Source organism: Mesoplodon mirus (assembly GCF_964341445.2).
Source record: "Mesoplodon mirus genome assembly, chromosome: 16".
NCBI lineage: Eukaryota > Metazoa > Chordata > Mammalia > Artiodactyla > Ziphiidae > Mesoplodon > Mesoplodon mirus.
Window position 1 is genome coordinate 65,649,265 of NC_138992.1, and position 25,088 is coordinate 65,674,352.

General features: G+C 41.7%; 1 protein-coding gene across 1 annotated transcript in view; it reads left to right on the forward strand.

Moving 5' to 3' along the window:
• Positions 1–10,070: 10,070 nt before the first annotated feature.
• CPA6 (carboxypeptidase A6) overlaps positions 10,071–25,088 on the forward strand; it is a 273,469-nt gene continuing 258,451 nt past the window's right edge. The window contains exon 1 of the mRNA XM_082600904.1: positions 10,071–10,461. Within this exon, the coding sequence (XP_082457030.1) occupies positions 10,346–10,461 (116 nt within the window). The 5' untranslated portion in view covers positions 10,071–10,345. The remainder of the gene's footprint in view (positions 10,462–25,088) is intronic.

Consider the following 25,088-nt stretch of genomic DNA (forward strand, 5'->3'; position numbering starts at 1 on the left):
ACCAGATTGATTTTCAACTTGGGAACCCCCAGTCCGCACAGCAACTCAGAAACAGTTTTAATAACATTGTGTGAGTGTTTTCTGCTCTATCAAACAGGTAAAATGGAGTTAGAGATGCATTCTGGACCAAGAGTTTGCTTATGATGCAATAAGGAGTTTATACTGAAGGAAATGTGGACAAAATCAGTAGGGAAATCGTATGGGAGTGACCTGACTTGATAGCAGGATTCACAGATTAGTAGAGGGGGTGCTGATGGTTAGGAATTGGGGTGGCAATTGGAAAGGAAAGACCTGGAAAAAAAGAAAAAGAGAGAACCCTGATGAGAGAGAAGTGGTAGGTAAAATAGTAAACTAATCATCAGGAACAGGAGAGAGAAGAAACAAAAGAAAGAGAAAAAGAAGACAGTCCCTGAACAAGGGAGAAAAGGAATAAGCCAGTTAATACGGAAAATTTTGGGCAGGGAAAGGAACGGGACCAGCATAGAACCAGATGTTGAGGTGGTTAAGGCAGAAGCTGGGAGAAGACTGCCAGGTTCTGACGTGAAGGAGGAAATGGGATCAAACTCACTGTTTTCTGCCATTATTAGCAACTTTTCAAACGGTCATACCTACCGCAAAAAAGCATCAGAATAATACAAAAACTATCTGTAGATAACAGAGATTCAAATAGTTGTGGTTAATTTATTACTGATACGTTTCCAATGTGAAAGGTCTGATGAATGTCCATAACAAGGATGATGCAACTGACAAGCAAATTTGGTTGTACACGTGGCGTGAAGAACAAGATAATAAAGCCATTTCAAAACACTTCGATAAAAACGATAAAATGTCTCCTAAGGACCATGATTAAGCCTATTTTCAAAGAAGTTAGTGAAATGTTACATCTGATTTATAAAATTAGAATGTACTGTTTACAGAGGAAATAATTTCAATCTATAAAATAATAATCCTGAGACATAATACACATAACATACCCATAATAGGCAAAGCATATGCTAAGAATATCCCAAGATTATTAAGTAAAGTGACTTAGTAAGTCTGCAGTAGAGTCTAGACATCTGTATTTTTATAAAACCTCATGCTTGTATCTGATGTATATACATCCCCAGAGCCACTGGCCCAGAAGATGTCAGATTCAAATGAAGAATAAACTTGTGGCCAATAAGCATTTTAAATAATAACTGAAATGTATGACTAACAACACTTTACTGTTGATGCCTAATGTCATCAATCAAAACTGCACCAAGACTTTGATAAATAGAAGTATGTCATGGACCACAAGGGCATTGACACATTCCCAGGAACCTCCCAAATAGGATGCAGTTTCTGAAATATTTATATTAATAATATTTTACTCATAAAAATTTTACTTAGGGGAGGATACACATCTCTTTTGATTTGACATCTCTTCTCATGCAATCCATCAATAGGAATATAGATTTTTTTTTAAACCTACTTATTTCTAGTGCTTTACACGGTGAAAGAACACATCTCTGTGATTTTGCAGGGGCCCTCTGGGAATCATAAATACAGTTTTAGATACAAAAGATATCCTGAGAGTTTTACTTTTTGTTGTTGTTGTTCTATACTGTCTGATTTGGGGAAGAAATAAAATAAAAAATACTATCAGAGGAGATATAGACACTTGATTAAGTGGGTGCCTGAGAAACAATACTTGTTACCTATTTAATTGAAGTGACAAAAAATTAAAAGTAAACATTGAAGGTAACATAATTGTAAAAATCTTAGCTCTTTCAGAAGTGAGGATTCTTCTCTTTTTTGTTGTTGTTTTCTTAAATAAGCCAGGATGTGACAAAGTCAGCGTAAAGTGCAGAAAGTTACTCTGATAAGACAATCTTTGCTATGTAGGTAGATGACACTGAAAGATTAACCCTTCATATTGTAAGTGAAAGCCATAAATGGTAAATCAAGGAAGTAGTTTCATCAACATTGAGCAAATTTGCTAAGCCATTAACACATTCCATAGCTTTTCAGACTCAGGTATTATAAACCAAGGCAAATAAAATTTACATTCCAAGCTTTGCCTTTCCTTGTGCTCTTTAATTTTCTGGAACATACTGCCTGGCACTTGAGGACAAATCCTGCGAGATCATGAGAACTAATTTCAGAAGATATTATTAGCATAGGATGCTTTCATCATTACTGCCTTCAAGTAATCAATAAAGAAGCATTTTTAAAGGTTCTCAGTTTCAATTTCCAATACAGTCAGTACCAGTATCTACAACCCCCATAAACTCTTTGGAGTCCTCAATAAGTTTTAAGAGTGTAAATGGGTTTGAAGAACAAAAAAAGAAAAAAAGAAAGGAAAAATGACAGAGGAGTACTATTTTAGGGGAAAACTATTCTTTTCCTTGAAAAATAGAAGCACATTTGTCGTCGTATTTTCTCTGACACTGTTGCTCCTAAAGTAGTCTCAAACACCAATATTAATTGTAACTTTAAACCGAACCAAAGTGACCAACTTCTATTTCATAGAGAAAACTTCGAAGTAGATAATGGAGAATTGCCTGTTACCAATCAGCATTTTAGCCAACAAGGAGAACTCATAAATACATCTAACACAGCTTTCTAAATACACACACTTACTACAACTTTATATCCCTTCTGAAAGTGGCAAAAATTAATGAAAGATATAGCTTATCTGTAGCATGTTAAAAGCAAAAGCATATAAACATAAAATTATGCTCAGTGATCAATGTTTCAGGGGTTTATCTTACTTTGAAATAATTTAGGTGTTCAGTGATTATCCATTAATTAGCTCTATTTAATCGGTCTAAGGATTCAAATTCCCTAGAGTTCTTTTTTTAAATTGAGATATAATTCACATACCATAAAATTAGCCTTTTTTTCTATAAATCATTTTCACAGTTCTCTTTTTTTTTAATTTATTTATTTAATTTATTTTTTTTGGCTGCGTTGGGTCTTCATTACTGCGTGCGGGCTTTCTCTAGTTGTGGCGAGCGGGAGCCACTCTTCATTGCGGTGTGCAGGCTTCTCATTGCAGTGGCTTCTCTTGTTGCAGAGCATGGGCTCTAGGCACGTGGGCTTCAGTAGTTGTGACACGTGGGCTCAGTAGCTGTGGCTCATGGCCTCTAGAGTGCAGGCTCAGTAGTTGTGGCACACGGGCTTAGTTGCTCTGCGGCATGTGGGATCTTCCCGGACCAGGGCTTGAACCCGTGTCCCCTGCATTGGCAGGTGGATTCTTAACCACTGCGCCACCAGGGAAGCCCCAAAATTAGACATTTTAATGTGTACAATTCAGTGGGTTTTAGTATATTCACAAGATTGTACAACCATCACCATTACCCAGAATATTTTCATCACCCCAAAAAGAAAACCCATACCCATTAGCAGTCATTCTCTATAATTCCCTTTCCCCTCTATCTCAGCAACTGCTAATATACGTTATGTCTCTCTGTTTTACCTATTCTGGACGTTTCACATAAATAGAATATACAACATGTGGCTTTTAGTGTCTGGCTCCTTTCTCTTAGCATATTGTTTTCAAGGTTCATCCATCCTAGACCAAGTATCAGTATTTCATGCCTTTTAGGGCCAAATAATATTTCATTGTATGGATATACCACATTTAGTTTATCTGTTCATCAGTTGGTGGACATATGGGTTGTCTCCACTTTTTGGTTATTATGAATAATGCTGCTATGACCATCTGTATACAAGTTTTGGTATGAAAATATGTTTTGAATTTTCCTGAGTGGAACCTAGGGGTGGAATTTCTAGATCACAAGGTAACTGTATATATTTAATTTTTGAAGAACTACAGAACTGCTTTCCACAGAAGCTGCATTATTTTACATTCAGACCAGCAGAAGCTGAGGGTTCCAAATTCTCTGCATTCTCACCAACACTCATTATTGTGTATTTGATTCTAGCCATCTTGGTGCACATGAACTGGTATCTCATGGTGGTTTTGATCTGCAATTCCTTAATGACTAATGATGTTGAGCATCTTTTTCATATGCTTATTGGCCATTTGTATATGATCTTTGGAGAAATGTCAAGTCAGATCCTTTGCCAATTTTTCAATTGGTTGTCATTTTATTAAATTCCCTAAAGATCTTGGAAATTATCTTCAAGCTGACATACTACAAAACATGATTCCTATTAAAATAAAGCATCTGTCAAAATAATGATTCAATTTAGTTGTAGAAAAAGTGACATTTTTCATAACCAATCAGTACACCTGCATAAGTTTAGAGAAAGCATGTCCAAATAGAATAAAAATGTGTTTTTACATTATACTTGACATTGATAAATCAGAGAAAATATTGGTTTTATTATTATACCAAAATTATTCAGCTAGTCTTATTTGCCAAAGGTTTACCTTAATTACATCAACTTGGATTCTTAAAATGTTTCTGATTAGTTTCTGCAAGAGTATATTTTATTTTAATTGTAGCATATTGAAAGTATTATTAGTTCAAGCTCCCTGTTTTCTTGGAATTTTAGAGACTTTGAAAGGACACTTATCTTTACAAGCCAGCCGGAATAGAGCTCCTTTATTTTTCTATTTACTCTTTCCCTGTCCTTCAGCACTAAGACGATATTCTCATCTCTTCACCTCTGAGCATCTAATACGTCTGAAGGTGGAACACTGCTGTCTGTCTGACTTCTCTCATTCCTCAAGACAGCTTTTCTTTCTTAAAACAAGTTCTATCACCTATTCTTCCATCTTCGTTACATCTGAAATTTCCACCCCCCCCACCCTTAGTCTTTTTGTTTAAAATTGAATCGTTTTCACTGTTACTGTTTCCATTCTTATTTGTTTTTGTCTTCTTTTTTTTTAAATCATCTTTCACTGCTGGAGGCAAACGGACTGGAGAGTGGTTCTGCAATCCTTTGTTTATTATTGCTTTTGACTTTATCCTAATCAAACTTTCTTAATCTCTCTCTCATGCTCCATCCAGCTCAAATGCCTCTTAATTTTCATTAGAACACTAATATCACAAATGGTGTAACACAGACACCCTTCTTCTGTCGTTCAGAATGGTAATTTCTAAAGTATTCTTATCTATGTTTTCTCTCCCTCATTTCTTCATAACCGCCTTGGAGACAGGTATCAGAAAGGAAGGGGAAGCAAGAGGGAGAATGGGAGAGAAGGAGGGAGAGAGAGAAGGAAAAGCAGAGGCGGAGAAGATGGAGGGAGAAGTCTGCTTGGCTGCTTGGAAGCAGCGAATAGGACTCCTCACTCCCACCTTCCTACATTAAAAAACTTTGGTTTTACTCTATAAATTCTATAAAACACATTTGTAACTTAATTACAGGGGTCTAAAACATAATAATAGGCTTGTCCACCAATCACACTTGTTATTCAAATTGCCCTTTCACCTGAGTGAGCAAGACTCCTTTTGTGAGGGACATGGCCCTCACCAGAGGAGGGAAAACCCAGAGGAAGGAAAAGATACAGAATATTCAGGGAATATTGAAGAAAATAAAAATTATAAAGTTTTCAAGGGCCGTAAATGCCAAACTGGGAGCCTGAATGTCACTCTTTATCCTGTTTTGACTTAAGGAAGGACAGTAAATTCTGAACAGGACTTCTTTGCATATGCTGTTCCCTGTGTCTGCAATGGTCTTGTCTCCGGCCCTCACTCCCGGCACACTACTCCCCTTTTCTTGGTAGAGGTGGCTCCTTCTCATATTTGGCTTAAATGTTTACTTCCTCATGACACCCTGCACATGTGATCCATTCCCTCCTCACTTTTTTATCACAGCATCTGTGATTTGTTTCTATATAATTAATTAAACCACCAAGTGTAATGATGTGTTTATTTATCTGCCCAGCCTCTCCACTGGCACAAAGTGTCACAAAGTTAGGGACCATGAGTTTGTTTACAATGTTTCCTTAAAAATAATGACCATCTCTATCCAGCATTCATATCCCCATCCAGCCAAATCCTTCCCTCTCTTCCAGACCCAAATCAAGTCCATCTCTTCCATGAAACTGTTCACCGCTTTCTGTCCACAATGCATCAAGAAGAGGAGAGGGCAAAACAAAGACCCTCATAAAGCATCTACCTTTTTAAGCAGGCAAAAAAGAGAGACGGAACCCTAGGAAAGAGAGGAACAGAAGAAGTCAATGTCCCTGACCCCAAGAGAAAAGAGAGTTTCAAATAGGAGTTGGTAAACAGCCTTAGAAACTGCACAGATGCAGAATGGGCTGTGAACAAATGCTTTTCCACTTGGAGATCACCACTGATCTTTAAGAGAAATTTGCAAGACATACTGTATGATCTCACTTATATGTCAAATCTAAAAAAAAAAAAAGCTCTATGGACACAGAGAACACATTTGTGGTTGCCAGAGACAGGTCAAAAAGTCCAAACTTCAAGTTATAAAATAAATGTCATGGGGATGTAATGTACAGTACACTGACTATAGTTAATAATAGGGTATTGCATATTTGACAGTTGCTAAGAGAGTAGATCTTAAACGTTCTCATCACAGGAAAAAAAAATTTGTAACTACGTGTGTTAACTAGACTTACTATGGTGATGGTTTAGTAATATATCCATATATTTAATTATCACGTCATACACCTGAAACTAACATAATATTATGTCAATTATACCGCAATTTTTGAAAGAAAAAGAACATAAAAAAATAAGAGGATGCTTCATCGGGGTGATAGGGATGGAAAGCAAATTGTCAGGGTTCAAGAGTGTGCTTTTGAGAAGCCAGGAAAAAAGAAGAAAAAGAAGGAGAAGGGAGGAGGAGGGGAGGGGGAGGGGGAGGGGGGAGGAGGGGGAGGAGAGGAAAGGAAGAAGAGAAGTAGCTTGTGTCTAAGGAAGAGAGAGATGTGGATAGTTGACAAGAGAAAGATTAAAAACATAGGGGCGGGCTTCCCTGGTGGCGCAGTGGTTAAGAATCCACTTGCCAATGCAGGGTTCGAGCCCTGGTCCGGGAAGATCCCACATGCCGTGGAGCAACTAACCCCGAGTGCCACAACTCCTGAAGCCCGCGCGCCTAGAGCCCGTGCTCCGCAGCAAGAGAAGCCACGGCAAGGAGAAGCCCGCGCACCGCAACGAAGAGTAGCCCCCGCTCGCCACAACTAGAGAAAGCCCGCGCGCAGCAACAAAGACCCAACGCAGCCAAAAATAAATAAAAACAAAACAAAAACCCATAGGGGCAAGACGGTGCTGAACGAGGTTGGGAGGGAACTGTTAGTGATGTGTTGTTAAAGGAAGCTTCAGAACTTCCTTACAGAATTGCCAAGACCGCATAAGGCAGTAACCTAACTTCACATTTGCTTTTTTCTCACATGTTGGAACAATGGCAGAAAGCCATAGAAGAGACGATGGCAATAATGTCTCTGTCAATAAGACACTGAGGCCTGAGCACAAAACCAACTGTGAGGGGAGCGTTGCTTGTACCGCAAAGCCCAAACCCACCCATCCACTTTCTCATGAGGTCTTTACCAAAATTCATCTACATGGCTCTCACTCATATCCCTAAGAAAGGGATTTGCAAAATCTTCCCCCATAGCATCACAGAATTCCAGATCTGGAAGAGACATTAAAAATTATCTAATCATCCACCACAATGGACCCCCAAATCAAGGATGATGTTTTCCTTTCCCTATTGTAGTTTCCTTTCTTCTCTGCAGGATAATATTTCTTTTAATAAAGTTCACTCTTCCACCAAAATATGACAGAGGCATAGCCGGTAAATAGAATGTCTCAGCTTTCCATCTCTGAGCCTCTAACTGGTTTAATAATTCACTCCCTCTCAGTGCCTTAAAGATGGAGCTTTTATCTTTGAATCCATCTATAAAACCATTCTCTTCTCCTCCCACTTGCTAAATGGACTCCATTTATCACTCATTTTATGGGTGCTTATCTACTCCAAGGGAAGTCTGATCAGATAACCTGGTCCTTAGAAAAGCAGAGGAAGATTGTTAGGAATGGCTTCTATTGTTTGAGAACCTCTCTTTGATCTGAAATTTTCAGGAAGGTTATAGGATGTCTCCAGGGTGTTTTGCATTTTTGATGGCCCAGGAAATTATTACCTTGGTCTCAGAGTCTGGAGAGCCTTTGCTAAACACGTTCGCTGGATCCAACCCTTCAGGATGATTTGAGAATGAGCTTAATCCCCAGTCTGAGACTGAACATTCCTGGTTTAATGTTGTGATATAATATGACAGATTTATACATTGCTCTGACATAACGAAATGCAACGAGATGAAGTGTTTTATTTACACAGTAACCTCTTGTTTCAACAGCTCACTGACTGCTGTATAGGCTTTCTTGGCCTTGTAGAAAAGGCCCCAGGAAACATCCCTGTGAGCCTTGCAGCACAGCCTCACCAGTTCACAAAGACCAAGCTCTAGGCCAGGAAGTCAGGAAGGAAGAAAACAACAATATAAACAAACAAGAAAAAAAGAAAAACAGGAGGCCTGGGCACACCTACTCCTCAAAGGCACCCATACAGCTCTTGGCTGCCCAGGTGGCCTCTCCTCTATCTGCATACAGAGACCGCAGAGTACATGTTTGTTGAATGAATCCCTTCCCAGGTAGGGTACTCACTCAACAAACACGGCTGATCATTCCTTCAGTGAACACTGTTCCCTCCAGGAGAGAAAAGGCAGTAGGTACAAAGATGAAAGGGCTATAGCTCTGCATTCAGGGAGAAGGCAGCCTTGTGAGGAAAGCAGACAAACACTTAAAATCGAAGTGCTGTGCCCTACAGGAGCAGACATCCTGGGTGTTAGGGAAGGGGATGTGGAGAAGAGATTAAATCCTGGGGTAGCTGTAGAAAACGCTAGAGAAGCATCTCAGATGAAAATCATTTCAGCTGTTACGGACCAAACTCATAGGACGCAAACTCAACTCCCCAGGTGGAGAACATGGGGAAAGATTTGGTGCCTTCTACCAGAGGCTCTGGCTATCATGTTAGAAGGTACAGGGGTTCTTAGTCAGGACTCTTCAGGAAATTTGAGACGTAAATAAGTGAGTGTGATAGAGGGACGCTGGCTCACCATCTTCCAGAGCACGACCAGGACTGGGCATGGAGGAGAGCAGGGGACACCCTAGATGACAATGTTCTTCTTTACTAGAGCAAAGCATATCCTGGATGGGTTTTCCAGTGTGTTGGGGTCGCAGCAAGTGAATGCAAAAAAAAAAAAGCCTCTTCATCACCAACTCGGGAAACACAAGAAGGAGCTGGCTTGCTCCAAGGTTTCCCTCCACCCTCTAGCTTTTAGAGAGAGAAGAAAAATCAGACCTCATTCTAAAGTAAAGCCTGGCTCCTCAAAGTGTGACTGAAGGACCAGGAGTACAAGCATCAGCTGGAAGCTTGTTAGAAATGCAGAAGCTCAGGCCCCGGCCCCAGCTTGCTGCCCCAGAAGCTGCACTCTAACGAGATCCCCAGGTGATGTGTGTGCTGGGCCAAGTTTGAGAAGTCCCGCCCTAGACCAGCAGGGGGGCTAAATACTGGACTCACCTGAGGGGCTTTTTCAACAATTGATCCCACCCCCAGGAATTCTGATTTAAATAGCCCAGCTCCTTAAGTGATTCCAAATGTGCAGGAAGGGTGGTTTAGCACCCAGAGGCCTCCAGTTCCCCCATGAGAACCTTTGAAATAGCCGCAGGTCTGGACGCTGCCGCCATGGAATCAGCACAGGGGCTCCTTGAAGCCCAGGGAAGCAGCTGCCCGTCCCAGTACAGGTAGGAGCGGAGACCAGGACTGGCTGGCCACACCCAGGGGCCACAGCGCGTCAAGACTGTTCGCTGTGCATTTCAGAATGTGGACTCCGTGTAGAAATTTGCCATGGTAGATCAAAACATGAAGCCTGGAACGTTCTATGCCTGCGCGTTTAGCTCATCCTCAAACAAGTCTTTTTCAATTAGGATAGCAGGAAGGTTGTCCAAAAAAGTTAGGGGCCTAAAGTTGAAGAGCCAAAAAAAAAAAAAGCTCCAAAAAACAAGAGGACAAAAAGAGGAGTTACCCTAATGAAGCGACACCCAGCAAACCCCTGCGGTGAGTCAGCACGGGGAGGCCCAGCCCCTTCTAGGGGAGCCTGGAGCTCAGCGTGGGGCTGGGCAGGGCTGTGTGTGGGCAGAAGCTGCTGTTTCTCGTCCCAAGACCAAGTCTGAACAGCAACTTCCCTCCCTCAGCTGCTTGAATTTTTTTTTTTTTTTCCTCTGAGGCTGGAAAGAAGTGTCACATTTTGCTCCCTCCTAAGCCCGCTCCCCACCCTTTCCCAGGGACCGTGCGCCGTGTGGAGGGGCGCACTGGGAGCCACCTCCAGCCTCGGGTGGCTGTGACTGCAGGAAGAACTTTCAGCCCCTCTCATCCTCGCACTATGAAGTTCCTCGGGAAGCCCAGGAGCCAGAGAGCTGCTTTTCTGCCTCTTTGCTTGCTCTTTTTGAAGATTCTGCACCCAGGGCACAGCCATCTTTACAGCAGCCGCTATGCTGGGTAAGTGGAGAGGCTCTCATGCCCCGATCAGCTTGGACTCCGGTCAGGGGGCTGGTATGCGCCTGAGTGTGCCTCACTTTCTCTGGTCTGTAGTCTCTGCGTGAATCTGCATGCTTTCCTGGTCACCTAACATTAAATGTATACGCAGTCCCTGGCTCTTTGGAGAGAATGTGGTGGACGCAAGTCTAGTTTCTCATACTGTTTATGAAGTGCCAACCTCAGCCGTGGACCACTGTTGATGGGGCTTCTGTCTTTGGAATAGCGGTGGCCAGTATGTGCAGTATTTGCCTTGGTGGTTGCTCGGTAGGAAGGATGCTGTTGTGACACGTGAATTGTGACCTGAAAACTAAAGCTTCCCCTTTAGGATTGTATGCAGAAGCCGTGGGTGGAAACTCACCAGTGATTAAAAATCGTGTGGGTATTGTTTTTGTTTTTGTTTTTTTTTGAGTGCTTGCTAGCCTACAGAGTGGTTATTAGATTTTCTAATCTGAGCGATGCAAATGAGTCAACTCAAAATAAGAATAAACGTAGCCAACTGTAAAGTTATGGGTGTTTTTCTGAAGGGAGAAACACAGAAGGGGAAAACCATTTGTATTTCCCCGCTCTGTGGGTTAGCACGCTTTGTGTTTGCTTCGCCTAACGAGGCACGGGGCTGCGTGTAAAGCGGCTGGGACTGCGCATGTCCTACTATCCTGAAGGGTTGCTTCGAAATATGCAGCGAGTGCTTTGCTTGAATTTGCAAGGGGTCGTTCTTTGAATCTGGAAATTATGGCATTCCTGCATTTTAGGGCTGGAAGAGCCTTAAATAGCTCCTCTAGTTCAATTCCTTTCTACAGAGGAGGAAAAACAGGGTCTTAAATCTTTTTTTTTTTCTTTTCTTCTTTTAAAAATATTTATTTAGTTGAGGTGTAGTCGATTTACAATGTCAGTTTCTTTTTAAAATTTATTTATTTAATTTTGGCTGTATTGGGTCTTCTTTGCGGCACGCTGGCCTTCTCTGGTTGCGGCGAGCAGGGGCTACTCTTCTCTGCAGTGCACGAGCTTCTCATTGCGGTGGCTTGTTGCGCAGCTCGGGCTCTAGAGCGCAGGCGCAGTAGTTGTGGCGCACGGGCTTAGTTGCTCTGCAGCATGTGGGATCTTCGCGGACCAGGGCTCGAACCCGTGTCTCCTGCATTGGCAGCCAGATTCTTAACCACTGCGCCACCAGAGAAGCCCTACAATGTTATATTAGTTTCACGTGTACAACATAGTGATTCAAAATTTTTAGAGATTTTACTCCATTTAAAGTTATTATAAAATATTGACTATATTCCCTGTGCTGTACAATATATCCTTGTAGCTTATTATTTTATTTTTTAACATCTTTATTGGAGTATAATTGCTTTACAATGTGGTGTTAGCTTCTGCTGTATAACAAAGTGAATCAGCTATACATATATCTCCATATCTCCTCCCTCTTGCGTCTCCCTCCCACCCTCCCTATCCCACCCCTCTAGGTGGACAAAGCACAGAACTGATCTCGCTGTGCTATGTGGCTGCTTCCCACTAGCTATCTGTTTTACGTTTGGTAGTGTGTATATGTCTATGCCACTCTCTGGCTTCGTCCCAGCTTACCCTTCCCCCTCCCCTTAAATCTTTTTAAATAGACTACAGTTGTTCAATGATGGCCAGTTGAGGAAAACTTTCATATCGATCTGAATGACAGCCAGGTCTTGAAGCAAAGTTGTTCTTTCTAGGAATCGTGTAGAGAAGGATGTATAAGAGTGATCCTGGAAAAGAGAATTGTTTCCGTTTCTCTCCTGGAGAATCTGGGCACTGCTTTAGAATTCCCCTGAATACAGTACTTACAGAGGAAATTGTTCCCTCAGTTTAAGGGGACACAGGATGGGGGTGGAGGTGTTGGTGGGGAGAAGGGCTATGGATGGTAATACAATCCCCAGATTTTCCACCCCGGTGTTCCCGGGAGAAACACAGGAGTTAACATCTGAGGGCTGCTTTTACGTCTCCTGGACACGGTCCGCCCTCGGAGCCCTGGGTAAGGAAGACGTGTTTAGTGACTGCCTGTGCGGGCCAAGGTGTGGAGGCGTTTACTCCGACTCTTAATGGATGTCAGGCCTGTGATAAACATATCACGGATTTAGATGCGCCCGTGCAACGTAGGACCTTGCTCCTCTGCCCAGAGGTAGCCCCGTCCATAATGATTTCAGTGTGTGGCCCTCATCAATGGTAAGTGACCAGGCCTGCTTCAGTGGAGCAGGTGTGCACACTTCCCTAAACGCCACTTAGAAGAAACGAGGCCAAAGGCGGCGGCCTTTTCTTCGAGAATTTGGAATCTTTGTGGACGAAGTTGCACTACCTTTTCTGTTGTTCTGCAAAGAAAGTAATAGTTGCCATTTCCTCTTTGGCTGCTACCTAATAAGTTAGTCCCAAGTGTGCAAATGAAAGGTGACTGAAAGTTGGAAGAAAAAGATGAAACATGAGACACTGAAGGGAGCCTTCCCTGTCCATCACAGGAGAGCTCCTCCAAAACCAGAGAGGTTTCAGAGCATACTCCCCACCGAAAGTGGGGGATTTTTACCTTCCCTTCATTAGATACATGTCATTCTCTCATCACCAAAGACAGAAACGCTGCCTAGGTTTGGGATTATTTTGCTCTACTTTCCCAGAAACTACTTTCTGCAAGTCTAGCTAAGAACCTGGTGGAGTGACCTGGTAGAATAGTATTGAGCATTATTTTTGTTGCCCATACAAAGTTATCATTCTAAGCCCTCATTTTTGTCCTTTAAGTAATTTGTTTTGGTGGTGTTGGTAGAAATTATGAAACAGCCCTTTTTCTTGCATTTTTGTTTAAAAAAATATTTTTGTAAGTCTTGGTTGAATATAATAATACGTGATTATCATTTGCAAGACTCTGAGCATGGACAAAAAATAGAACACTCCGGGCAGACCAGCGTGCTTCCTGAGAGCAGCTAATGAGCCTACTCTTCTTTCTACACAAACTGGTAACAATTGTGTGGTGCCAGCTGTATAATAGATGCTTGGGAAATAGCAGATTTAAGCATCTCATGAAAAAAAATGTAGAGACTACAAGGAAAATCTGACAAAAACGAATATCTTTTTGGATAACGACATCAAATTACACAGAAGGGTCCTGATTTGGATGGCAAATTGTGGTGTCAGCCTTTTTATTCTCCACTGTGTTTGTTTCCTTAATGAGCTCTACTTTAGGTCTTCAACTACCCTCTTATTTCATTCCTTTTTTTTTTGAAATGTACTTATTTTTTATACAGCAGGTTCTTATTAGTTGTCCATTTTATACATTAGTGTATACATGTCAATCCCAGTCTCGCAATTCACCCCACCACCCCCTCCCCCGCCACTTTCCCCCTTGGTGTCCATACGTTTGTTCTCTACATCTGTGTCTCTATTTCTGCCCTGCATCTTATTTCATTCTTAAAGAGTAAGTTTATCTCTAGTTCCTTCCATACCCCTAAAAAGAATCCTACTTGTCCTGTGTTTTGTAATAGCCACCAGCCATATTTAGGACGTCTTTATCTCAGCCTAGGTTAAGGTAACTTTCTCCTAACTGATCTACCTTCCTATAGTCCTTTCTCAGACTGATGCTGTAAGACTTCTGTTGTGTTACTCTCTTGCTCAAAGATCTACTTTGGCTACCTATTGCCAAATACATCCAATCCATTCTCTGCCAGGCTCTCAAGGCCTCTATAATCAGACTCTCTTTTCCTCCGTCTCTATTTCACTCTCCTCAGCCCTGAAACTCCCCTGTTAATCAGAGACTAGAGAGCTTCAGCCTTGCTCATCTTTCACAAGCAAGGCAGGCAGGCCTTACTCATAATAAGGGCCTAAGGCAAGGAGGAGGCCTCTCAGATCATGAACGATAGATTAAAATGTGAAGGATAGATACAGATTTGGGGCATGAGGCGCTGGGAAGGGCGTATGGTGGGCTCTAAGGTTGCTTTTGAACTTTTGCCCCCACAAGTTGGTCCGTGGTTAATAGAATAGTTCTCTAGTGTCTTTTGGAAGTTTCTTTTAGCACTTGGCCCTAATTAGTGGGAGATTATTTTCGGTTTTCCTTAGGCACTAGCGCAAAGTGCAGCCCCCAAGTGTGGATTGTTTATCAGTTGATTACACAAAAAGCTTTCTTCCCTGCCATATGTTGCATGTCGGGGCCTCCAGCTTTGCTTGTTAGGATGCACAGTGCTACAGCTCGTACCCCTGACCTGGACTCACAGACAGACAGTACTCCATAGGGATCAGCATTCCTCCTGCCCCTGAGCTGGTGGAAGGAGGAGCGTTTCCCTTGGAGCCCAGTCTGATGATGGAGCTTTTATTTTACGGCGCCAGGATACTTTCTGGGTAATGCCATTAAGCCTAATCACTTCCACCCTGTGAAAAGCAGTGAAGGATGTTAATGGTTCATAACTTCACAGCCTAGATTGTGCAAGCTACAAAAGCATTATGTTTTCTGTCTTTATACATGGAATTACTGAATGGAAAATTAAAACTTCTGTTGTTTTAGAGTCTTCATTACGATCAATCGGTAGATAACTAGAATATAGGATTAGAATTTGCTTTGCCAAATAAATGCCTTCCCAACCTGCCTCTGGGCATTAACTTCTTTATGATAAAGCAGAATGCAGAATATGAAGCTTTAGGATCTTATTCTGGGTAGTATAGTAAATTTCCTTAAAGTTTTCTTATTAAAGGTTGAAGCAAATTTCTAAAGGGTTTTCTTCAACAAAATTACCATCTTTGTTCTTTTTCTCAGCATACTTTGAAAATAGTAAAACATTTTCTTAATATCTATGTTGTTAAGGATACTGTTGGGTTGTTTTGTTTTTCTTTCACTTTTTTGCTAGAACAAAGATCCCAAAATTCAATGGCTTAAATGAGAAATTTACTTCTCTCTCATGTAAAAATCCAAAACTGGTATAGTTGATGGTGCCAGAGAATCAGGCTCCCTCTGTCCTATACCTCTGCTGTGCTCAACACTCAACTCCCAAATTTGTTAGGAAGGGGTCTTCCAGCTCTGCAGTCCAGCCAGCAGGAAAATGGAAAGGGATAGTCACTCCTCTTTCCTTTAAAACCACAGTCCAGAAGTTCAAACATCACTCCTTACTGGCCAGAATCAGTTTGATGCCCTCAGCTGCAAGGGAGGCTATGAAATAATGGCCAGATCTGGAAGAACATACTGTGAAATAACTAGCAATCTCTCTCTCTCTCTGTGGTCACTCTTATATTTAATGAATGCCAACCCATTCTTCCTTCCACTTGGTTCTCCTAAAGAAATAATCCACCCAAACGGGCATTCAGAATTTTGCACTTCAAGCTGATATAAAAGTGTGCATTTTTATTCTGTATATGATCTTTTAAAGTCAGAGGGTCAGAACTGAAGGAGACCAAAAAGAAAAATCATAGTCCAATCCTTTTATTTAATACCTAAGGAAGTGGAACTCCAGAAAGCTAAAAGGATTTGCAGAGCTGATGGTGGAGTTGGGATGAAAATCCAGGTCAGCCAAGTTCACAGCTTTTTTTTTTTTTTTTTTTTACAACACTCTTTGGTGAATCCAGAAAACTTCTTACTCTTTTCTATTCCCTAGATTTGTTGGGGGTGAAGTAAAGTGAGTTGGCAAGGCTGAGAAGTGTTTAATGAGGGGGGATTTCATTTCATTTCTATAAACATTTGTAGGGGATCTGGCCCTCTGCTAGTCTGGGACTACAGAGATGAAAGAACTGTCCATGTGCGCAGCATAATGAGTACTCGGGCAAGTAAACAAACAATTCCAACTCTGGGATCACTGTGCCCTTAGAGAAAACTCTTGGAGCTGGGTATGTGCAGGAGAGGGTCACTTAATCCAGACTGAAGGGTGGAGAGAGGTCAAAGAGGCTTCTTGGTTGCAAGATGAATCTTAAAAGACAAGCAGAAATTTGGGTGGATTATTAAATATGCAAGATATTTTACATTTTTCTTTTAGATGGTTGGTACTTAAAGGACATGAGCCTCACCTCAGTCATAAGGAACAAGTAGAAATCAGGTTAAGGTTTTCCAGACACAGGGAATAAATTACATGCGCAAAGAACGACAGGTGAGAGAGCTTGTCAAGACTAGAAAATCAGAACAATTAAGCATGGCTAAAGTAGGGGCATTCTCTTGGTGGGAGTACGGAGAGATGAGGTAAGGCTTCAAGGTCATGAATCACCTTATGGCCCCATAGTATGGAGTCCTGATTTCTCCCAAAGGTGACTGGGTGCTGATGAAGAATTTTCACCAGGCAATTTAGATAATTAGTTTTTTTGAGGAAAATTCCCTCTACCATCACTGAGAAGGGAAGATTGAGGGCTAAAGATTTGGAGGCAAGAAGACTGGGGTATTATGGTGACCATGGTAATACAGCAGAGCCTGGCTTCTGGTAGGAACAATTGAAGGGAAAGTAGGGAACCAATTAAAGAAATGTTTAGGCTGCAACTAGAGAAAAGCCCGCGGGCAGCAATGAAGACCCAACGCAGCCATAAATAAATAAATAAATAAAAATTTTAAAAAAGACCCAAAACATATAATTTTAAAAAGTAAATAAAATGTATGTTTACCAAAAAAACAAAATGTTTAGGAGGTGGAATTTTCACAATTAGATAACCAAAGGGGAGAAGAAAGAGAAAATAGTATAAGGTGATTCTCAGGATTAGTTAACAGGACTGAGCTCTTTGCAGAGAAGGTTAGTACTTTCTCGGATGTGTATGGTTTGAGATGCCTATGAAGTGCCTGATTGGATAGATGGGTCTAAAGCTCAAGGGAAATATCTAGCCTGTAATGTAGATTCCAGTAACTGATGTGTAAAGAATTTCTTGAAACTTTGAGTGTAAGATGAAGCACCCAGGAGGCACTTATTACATGAAAAGAATAAAGGGGGAAAACCAGAGAAGAAACCAGTAGAAAGGCCTAGAGAGAAAATAAGAAACCCAAGAAATGTCAGTTAAAGGGATGTAAGAGATCCGAGAAGGAAGAGGTCAGTCACATCAAGTACTGCAAAGTAGTGCCCATTGGTTTGGCCATTAAGGAAATCATTTGTGTTATCAAAAATGCTCTTGGTGGAATGAGGAGTGAAAACCAGAGCACAGTAGGTTGAGGAATGAATGGGATGTGAGGAAATTAGTAGTGAGTGTAGACCATAATTTTAAGAAGCTTATCCATGAAGGGGGTGGGGGGGGAGGGTCAATAACTAGAGTTGAAGAGTTGAATCATGTTGCTTTTACCTCTTAGGAAAGATAAGGCCCTATTTTATGCCAGATGGTAGGAATAAGAAAAGAAAGCAAGATTACAGGTAAAGAAGAGGGAGGGGGAGAATGGTGGAGTTAGGTCTCTGAAGAGACAGAAAGCTAGCTGCCCTCTCTTTTTAAAGTAGGTGGAGGGTCCTGATCCTAGAAGAGACAGTGGATAGACAACCTGATAAAAAGAGGATTTAAAGTGTTCCTGAGGGAGACGACTTGAACCCTCAGAAGGATCACCAAGCATTACTGAGGGCTCAGCTGATGGTAGAGATGAGCTTGTAAAGGAAGCATGAACCCAGCTCCATGATTTTCTTGAGGATCATCCCATGTTTCTTCATGTTATCTAGATCATGCCACCCTGGATCCTCATCACTCAGTCTATTACAGTTCCATGAAAGGGTGAGGATATATCCTTAAGCCCTTAGGAAGCTATAAAGGAAGTCAAGCAAGATCAATGTCAGAAATCTCCCCATCCGTCCTCTGCCTTTCTTTTCTTTGTACCTGCAAGATGGGCTTCTGTAGCTGTGTCTGGCACTCTTTCCCAGGAAGCAAATGCAGAGAAGGAGAGAAAGATAGGGGTCTTTCTTCCCCATCCCTCCTTCCTGCTTTCATTGCTACAGTTCTGACAGTAGCTGCCAGCCTCCACAGTAATGGCTCCTGCCGGATAGCCTCTCTTCTAGGGGCCAGGTCATCCTGCCCTCGAGGAGGATAATTTCCTTTCTTCTTTCGTCCCTTCAGACACAGGAATCACGAACCTCTAGTTTAGTGAGAAACCAAGCTGGAATCGAAAGCAGAAAGAATACATGTTTAACTGAAGATTTGTGTTAGAGCAACTTCTGGAACTCAAAATGAAATGAAAGAGGGCAGAAATGATACAGCAATGGAAGAGAGGATAAAGAAAAGACTGCCACTCGTTTGTATTTCTCTAGCATCAAATGAAACGATAAAGGGCTTTGTAAATCGAAATGTATTACAAAGTACTATATTAGGTAAATTATTACGTCTGATATTCGTTGGAAAGGCTCTCATGTAGATACATCCTGTTACAAGATTGATTACCTTTCCATTACCTTCTATCTTCCTGGTGAATTAAGTAAAAGATCCATGAAAATGGATCTTCTTAATCAAATAAATGGGCATCCCTCTCCCTCCCCCTGTCAGTTGTCTGAGAACTGGAGGTACGGTCTTCTCTTCCCTCTTTCCAGTCCTCCCATCCTTCCTCATCTCAAAACACTTAACTGATCAAGTACCAAGAGTACCGATGATGACTTATCATTCCTTATCCCCAGGTAAGTTTAGGAATCATCAAAAGCAAAAGTGGTAGTCTCTGCATCCTGAGGGCTTCTTTTATTTTTTTTTAACATCTTTATTGGAGTATAATTGCTTTACAGTGGTGTGTTCATTTCTGCTGTATAACAAAGTGAATCAGCTATACATATGTTTTAATCCAACAGTCTAAACTGGAAAAAAAAAATCAAATGGAAATGCGAGTATATTAGGTCAACACACCGCCTTCCTGCTCTTTCTCGGCCTCTGTTTTTTTAACACACCCATCATATATGTTTATAGCATTTCAGTCTTAGATTACCAACGAATGAAAGATGAAACTTCCACAGGATCACACATCTTATCACCAGATGAGAACCCTGGTCTATTTTTGCACCTACAGACTCTGTAGCCATTGCACATGTGACCTCATTTGCCATACTGTCATTTCCCCATCTACCTTTCAGACTGTCCTCTTCTTATCAGACTAATACATGAATCGCCTAAATGTCTACTCAGTTCCTTCTTGTGATTTTTGTGACTGTAATGAGGACACAAGACTTGTCATAAGATGGCTGGGCTCCTACTTATAGCCTGTCAATCATGTTTCCGTGGAACATATGTGTATGTGATAATGTGATAGCAATATATTTGGCATCAGAATTACTAAACATATGGAAGGTTTGAGACGTTTGGGACAAGCCCGTGTAGCAAAATGTTTGGAGTAGTTAGAAATTTGCTGCTGAAAAGAATACTCTAAGCCCTTGACTTTTAGGGCCTAAAATGAAGACACGTGGGGGAGGCCATTTCTCCCTAAGTTTTCAGATCTGTGTGTAGAAGCAATAGGGAACAGACTGCAAATGGCAGGTAGAAAAGCATCTTAATATGATACCTGAGAGGAAAACCACATTGGTGTTCCAGAGAGAAATGTAGTCTGCCTTGTTTCCTCTGTCTCACTTGAGGATTTCTTCTTTCTCTCTTTCCCTAGGAGCCTAGTTTGCCGAGGAGCCTGTACAGCAGCTCCGCAACAGCTGCTCTAAGAACTCTCCAATTACTTCACGCCCCCAATCCACCTGACCCTCCCTTCTCACCCCCAACCCCAAGCCTTTCACTTACAGGAGCAAAGAAATGTATCTTTTTCTTTACTTTCAAGATGGGGGCGATGTGGCTTCTATCCTGAGTCATCTTCGTTTCCCTGGTTTCTGCCTAAAACCACACAAGGTCCCTTATCCTGGCTCTCACCTTTCTAAAAAACATCTCATTCATTCAGTCAACACTATTTATTGAGTGCCTACTGTATGCCCAACACTATTTTAAGTCCTAGGAACACAGGAGTTTAGGTGCTCAGAATATAGCACTGTTTGAGGCACTGGTGAATGAAATCGTCTCTCCTGGGATTTCCATCCTAATGGGATGACAGAAAAGTAATAAACCATGGTGTTAAGTTCTGATAAAGGTTATGAAGATAGTTAAGGCGTAGAGAGGGGATAAACGGGGTCATGAGAAGCGTAAAGTGAGACCAGGAGCCATATGAATATCTGAGGGTAGGAATTTCCCCATGGGAAACAGCAAAGTGGGGTGGGAGCCTGTTTGGCTGGTCCCTGGACAGGGACCATGGTTCTGGACCGGCAACATCAGCATCACCTGGGAACTTGTTAGAAATGCAAATATGCAGGCCACACCCTCCCCGCCCTGAGGAACTCTGGGGGTGGGCCCAGCAACTTGGGCTGCAGGGAGCCCTCCAGGTGATGTAAGCTGAAGTTTGAGAACCACTGTGGAGAGTCAGCACCGAGGTGACACGGCTGGAACTGAGCCTTTGAGGGCACAGTTTGTTCCTGCTGCTGCCCTGCAGGTAGACCTCTTTTTCCTGTTAACAATGTGAACAATCGCCATCACCACTACCTCTCTTCCTCTGCACATTTGTCCAGGCAGCACATATTTCTGGGGAAGCTCTCCCTCCCCCACACCTGCGTGCCTTTCAGGAGCCCTTCGAACACGGCTCCTCCAGCAAGAGGTCCCCATCTATCAGCTGTGATGGCTCCCTCCTCTGAGATCCCATAGCTCTCGCTCTGTCATTTATAGCCATCACCACATACTGCTGGGTATTACAGTTGTTTGTGGATGTCCTGTCTTTCCTTTTCATTTATAAGCAAGTTGAGAGTAAGGTGCTATATCCTATTTTTATCTGTATTCTCATAGTCCCCAAATAGTGTTTGTCATATTCAGTAAAAGTTTAGATGGATGGGAAGGAGGGAGGGAGGAAGAGAGATCGGCAAAGATGGAAACTAATAAGCTAGGAATCGGACTGCTGACATCTGCAGGCACTTTTGCCAGACTAGGTAGTGAGAAACAGAAGCCACTTAGCCCCTAGAGCTGCAGGAGGAATGTGGGGATCCCTAGGACCACCTGGGTGTGCCTCGATGCAGTGTTCTCCAGCCTCCTGTCACCTTCTCCCTGCTCACTCTGTCTTCGGTATCACCTATCCAACTACCCAAATCTGGTCTCAGGTGTTTTACTTGTACAGGCTCCTAAAATGCTTTGAACAACATTCTGACTCCTGGGAGGCGATCGGAGGTGAAGCTGTCGTTTCCTGCGAGTGCCAGAACGGGCACTGGCGGGCCAACATGATTATTCACCACTGCCTTTTACCAAATTTAGAGACGTGATCTTTGCCTTTTTGTCATGGTTATTTCACCCTCTAAGGAATACATACCAATGCGTTTGAGATTATAGATGGCTCCTTAATCATGGATTCACATTGAGTTTAACATCTCCTCTAGTCTTTGAATAATTTTTATGAACCAAAGGACTTGTGTTTCCTGAAAACTGGGTTCACCTCTTGGGGGCTGTCAAGCCAGAAGACACAACCGAGCCAAGGATCAGAAGGAAGGATTTACTCCTTGCAGTGAGTAAGAACACAGGACATCTTTCCCAAAGCAGTGTCTCCCTGCACAGCAAGATTGGAGAACTTTTAAGCTAAGGGTACACACATATTCATGAAGTTGACAGTCTAAGCTTTAGTTGACTGAAGTCACAAGGGTCAGAAAAGGTCAACATCATCTCTTAGGTTCCACTTGATCTGGTGGTTGAGGGGTCAAGGGGGGTTTGAATTCTGCACAACAGCTCAAGAACATGCTTGAGCTGGCAGTATTTACAACTGCTTTATTATCTTTGCTATCGTTACTTCTCTTGCCCGATAACAGCCAGTTTGTTCCTGCATTATTTTGTTCCCTTAAGATCACTAATTACTGAGACCTGTTCAAGGGCAAACACTGTGGCCCTGGCTTAGATCACAAAATGGCTTAGACCAAAAATGGCTTCTCTTATGTCAAGAAAGCCATGCCTGGTACTCTTTCTCCGGGGACCCCCTACCCTATCTGCTTACACTTCCACATTATCTCTCAGAACTTAATTGTCCACATTCTTCCTTTTAGCTCATCTTTTTCTAAGTCTTTATGTATCTTGATGCAGTATGTCTGATTTCAATTCCTATGCTCAGTTCCCCTACTTAATATAAATTCCAAGTACCACAGAAACAGAATGGCCCTGGAGAGCAGAGGCAGTCTTCCTTTAAAATAAGATAACAATAAAAATTTGAACAGATACAATTGATCAAATAGAGTGTTACGTGGTTCACAGTGTCCTGAGACTTACAGCATTTCCTGCTTGGAGCTCAGCACACGTCCCATGACAGCAGTCAAGGTGAGTAAAATCTGTAAATGTCCAGGCAGAAATTGTGTGAAATCAGTTGGTCCCTGTGACAAAGGCTTAACCTCTTAGAAAGCCTTGAGGGAAGGAGTTGTGGAAAGAAGAAGGGAGAGATGAGGACCAGCTGAGGAACAGCAGGAGGAGGGTCCCAAGGTTGGAGAATTACTCTCCAGTTTTAAAGCTAACACATAGCTTCTCAAGAAAACATATGACATGAAATGCCAAAGGACTTGCCACCATCTTGGCCTCCTTTTTGTAGGTGAAAAAGCATTTGGTTTTTCCTTTAATACAATTTATATAGAGAGCCTTTAACTACAGGTTGAATAGCTCACCATGGGCATAGCTGTTGGTAGGTAAGTTCTTTCTAGGAAAGCAATCTTAATAAGAAAAAGAGGAAGTGGTAAAGTGGAATATTGCCTCAAACATTCAGTTAATCCCCCCAAATTAAGCCTTCTAAACCAACCAGTGGAAAGATACAAAATCAACATGGTGTCCCAGTCTCACTTGTATAATAGCCAATTGCAAGTACTTAAAGGAATGACTTACTGAGCATAGAAAAATTTCATGGTAAATATTTAGCAAAGGTTTTGTATGCTGACACATACTGTACACTTTAGTTAAAAATTATGCACAACTTCTGGTAAACATATTGTATCTTTAAGTATTAATTACTCCAAAGATTCTTTCGTTTATTTCATAGTACAGTGGGAAGCCAGTTCATTTCATCCAACTAGAAATATCCATTGACTTCAAAAAATAGAAATGACCAAACTGGGGCCCGTGAGAATAGTGTACGCTAAGCAGTAAGACCTGTAACTTTCTTTACCTGCTGTCATCATTAAGAACAACACAGGCATCTTGCTTTCACAGTTCAAGCAGAATTCACATTGTCCTTACTTTGTAAACTGCCTTATATTCTTTATCTTTTTGGTTTATCAGGATCTGACAGCTTATGGGGATACCCACTTAATAATTCGGCTAAAGCTTGCAAGCCCATCTCTCTTGCCCCTAATAGAGGGAAATAATTATTTTCTTCCATAGCATTTATCTTTCAGGACATCACTTAACTTCCTCCTGAGCTCTCAGAATGCTTTTTGGTATCACTTATCATTTTGAATTATAATTGTCTGTTTAATTGTTAATTCTTTCTGACTAACTGTATACTCTTTGGGGGAAGGAAACTTGTTCTTCCTCAAGTCCAGTCTCTACACAGAGCGCAGATACCTATAAGTTTTATTGTTGTCACCCCTCTACCCACTGAAGTTGAACCACAGTAAATTGCTAATATCTGACTGTTTATCTAAAATAAGAGCAATTTCATGTGGTTCAACCTAATTATAAGCTTTAACTAACTGAAAAATGAGGATATATGTATTTTTTAATGATGTGGAAATACTAGCAGCTTATATGCAGATTTTCCATCAATCTATCAAGTTTACAGAGTGTATTGCCAGTTTCTAAACTTCAGTGTTGGAAATAAATCACCAGGGGATCTTGTCAACAAAGCAGGTTTGCTTGGAGACGGTTGGGGTAGAGCCTGAGGCTCTGCATTTGTAGCAGGCTCTGAGGTACTGCTGATGTTATGGTTTGCAGGCCATGCTTTGCATAGCAAGTTTTTGGATCACAGCATGAGGAGTCAGGAGATATAAGTTCTAGATCTGCTCCTAGCTATCTGCGTGACTTTAATAAGTTACTTAATCTTTCAGGGCCTTGCTTTCTGTAACGTCTGAGGGTTCAATTAGGGGGTCAATTCCTTCCAAGCGTTTATGACCTGCTAGGGTCATGTTTACATATGTGATTAGAAAGTTCATACAGCGTAAAGGTTAGAAGCACCAGCTCCATCCTCAGACCGCTGGGTTCACATCCCAGCTTCTCCACTTTCTAGCTAAGGGACCTTGGAGGGAGTTGCTTCATCTTTCTGTGCCTCAGTGTCCTCATCTGTGGAACTGAACTAATATCGAATTAGCTTATCTATGCAAAGTGCTTACGACAGAACCTAGCACATGTAAACTCAATCCATTTACTCTGTTTGCAGCACTGATGTTCTCTGTGGTTTCATTTCTAGGAAGCTTTCTTAAGGGAATTATCTGAAATATGGGCAAAGATTTAGAGTGTGCAGAAAGATGTTTTATCACCAATTTATCCTGTCAAAACCTGGGAAGCTATCTATATGCTCAACAGTGAGAGGCGTGTTTAGTGCATATTATGGAATCTTTTGTGCCCATTGTAAACATCTACAAGAAATTTTTAATGCTTGAGATATAATCTGAAATGGGGAGAAAACAGGATATGGAGCTGAATGAACAGCTCAAGTTTAACTATGACTTATTACATAGGATATAGTTAACTATATCTGCGGAAAAATG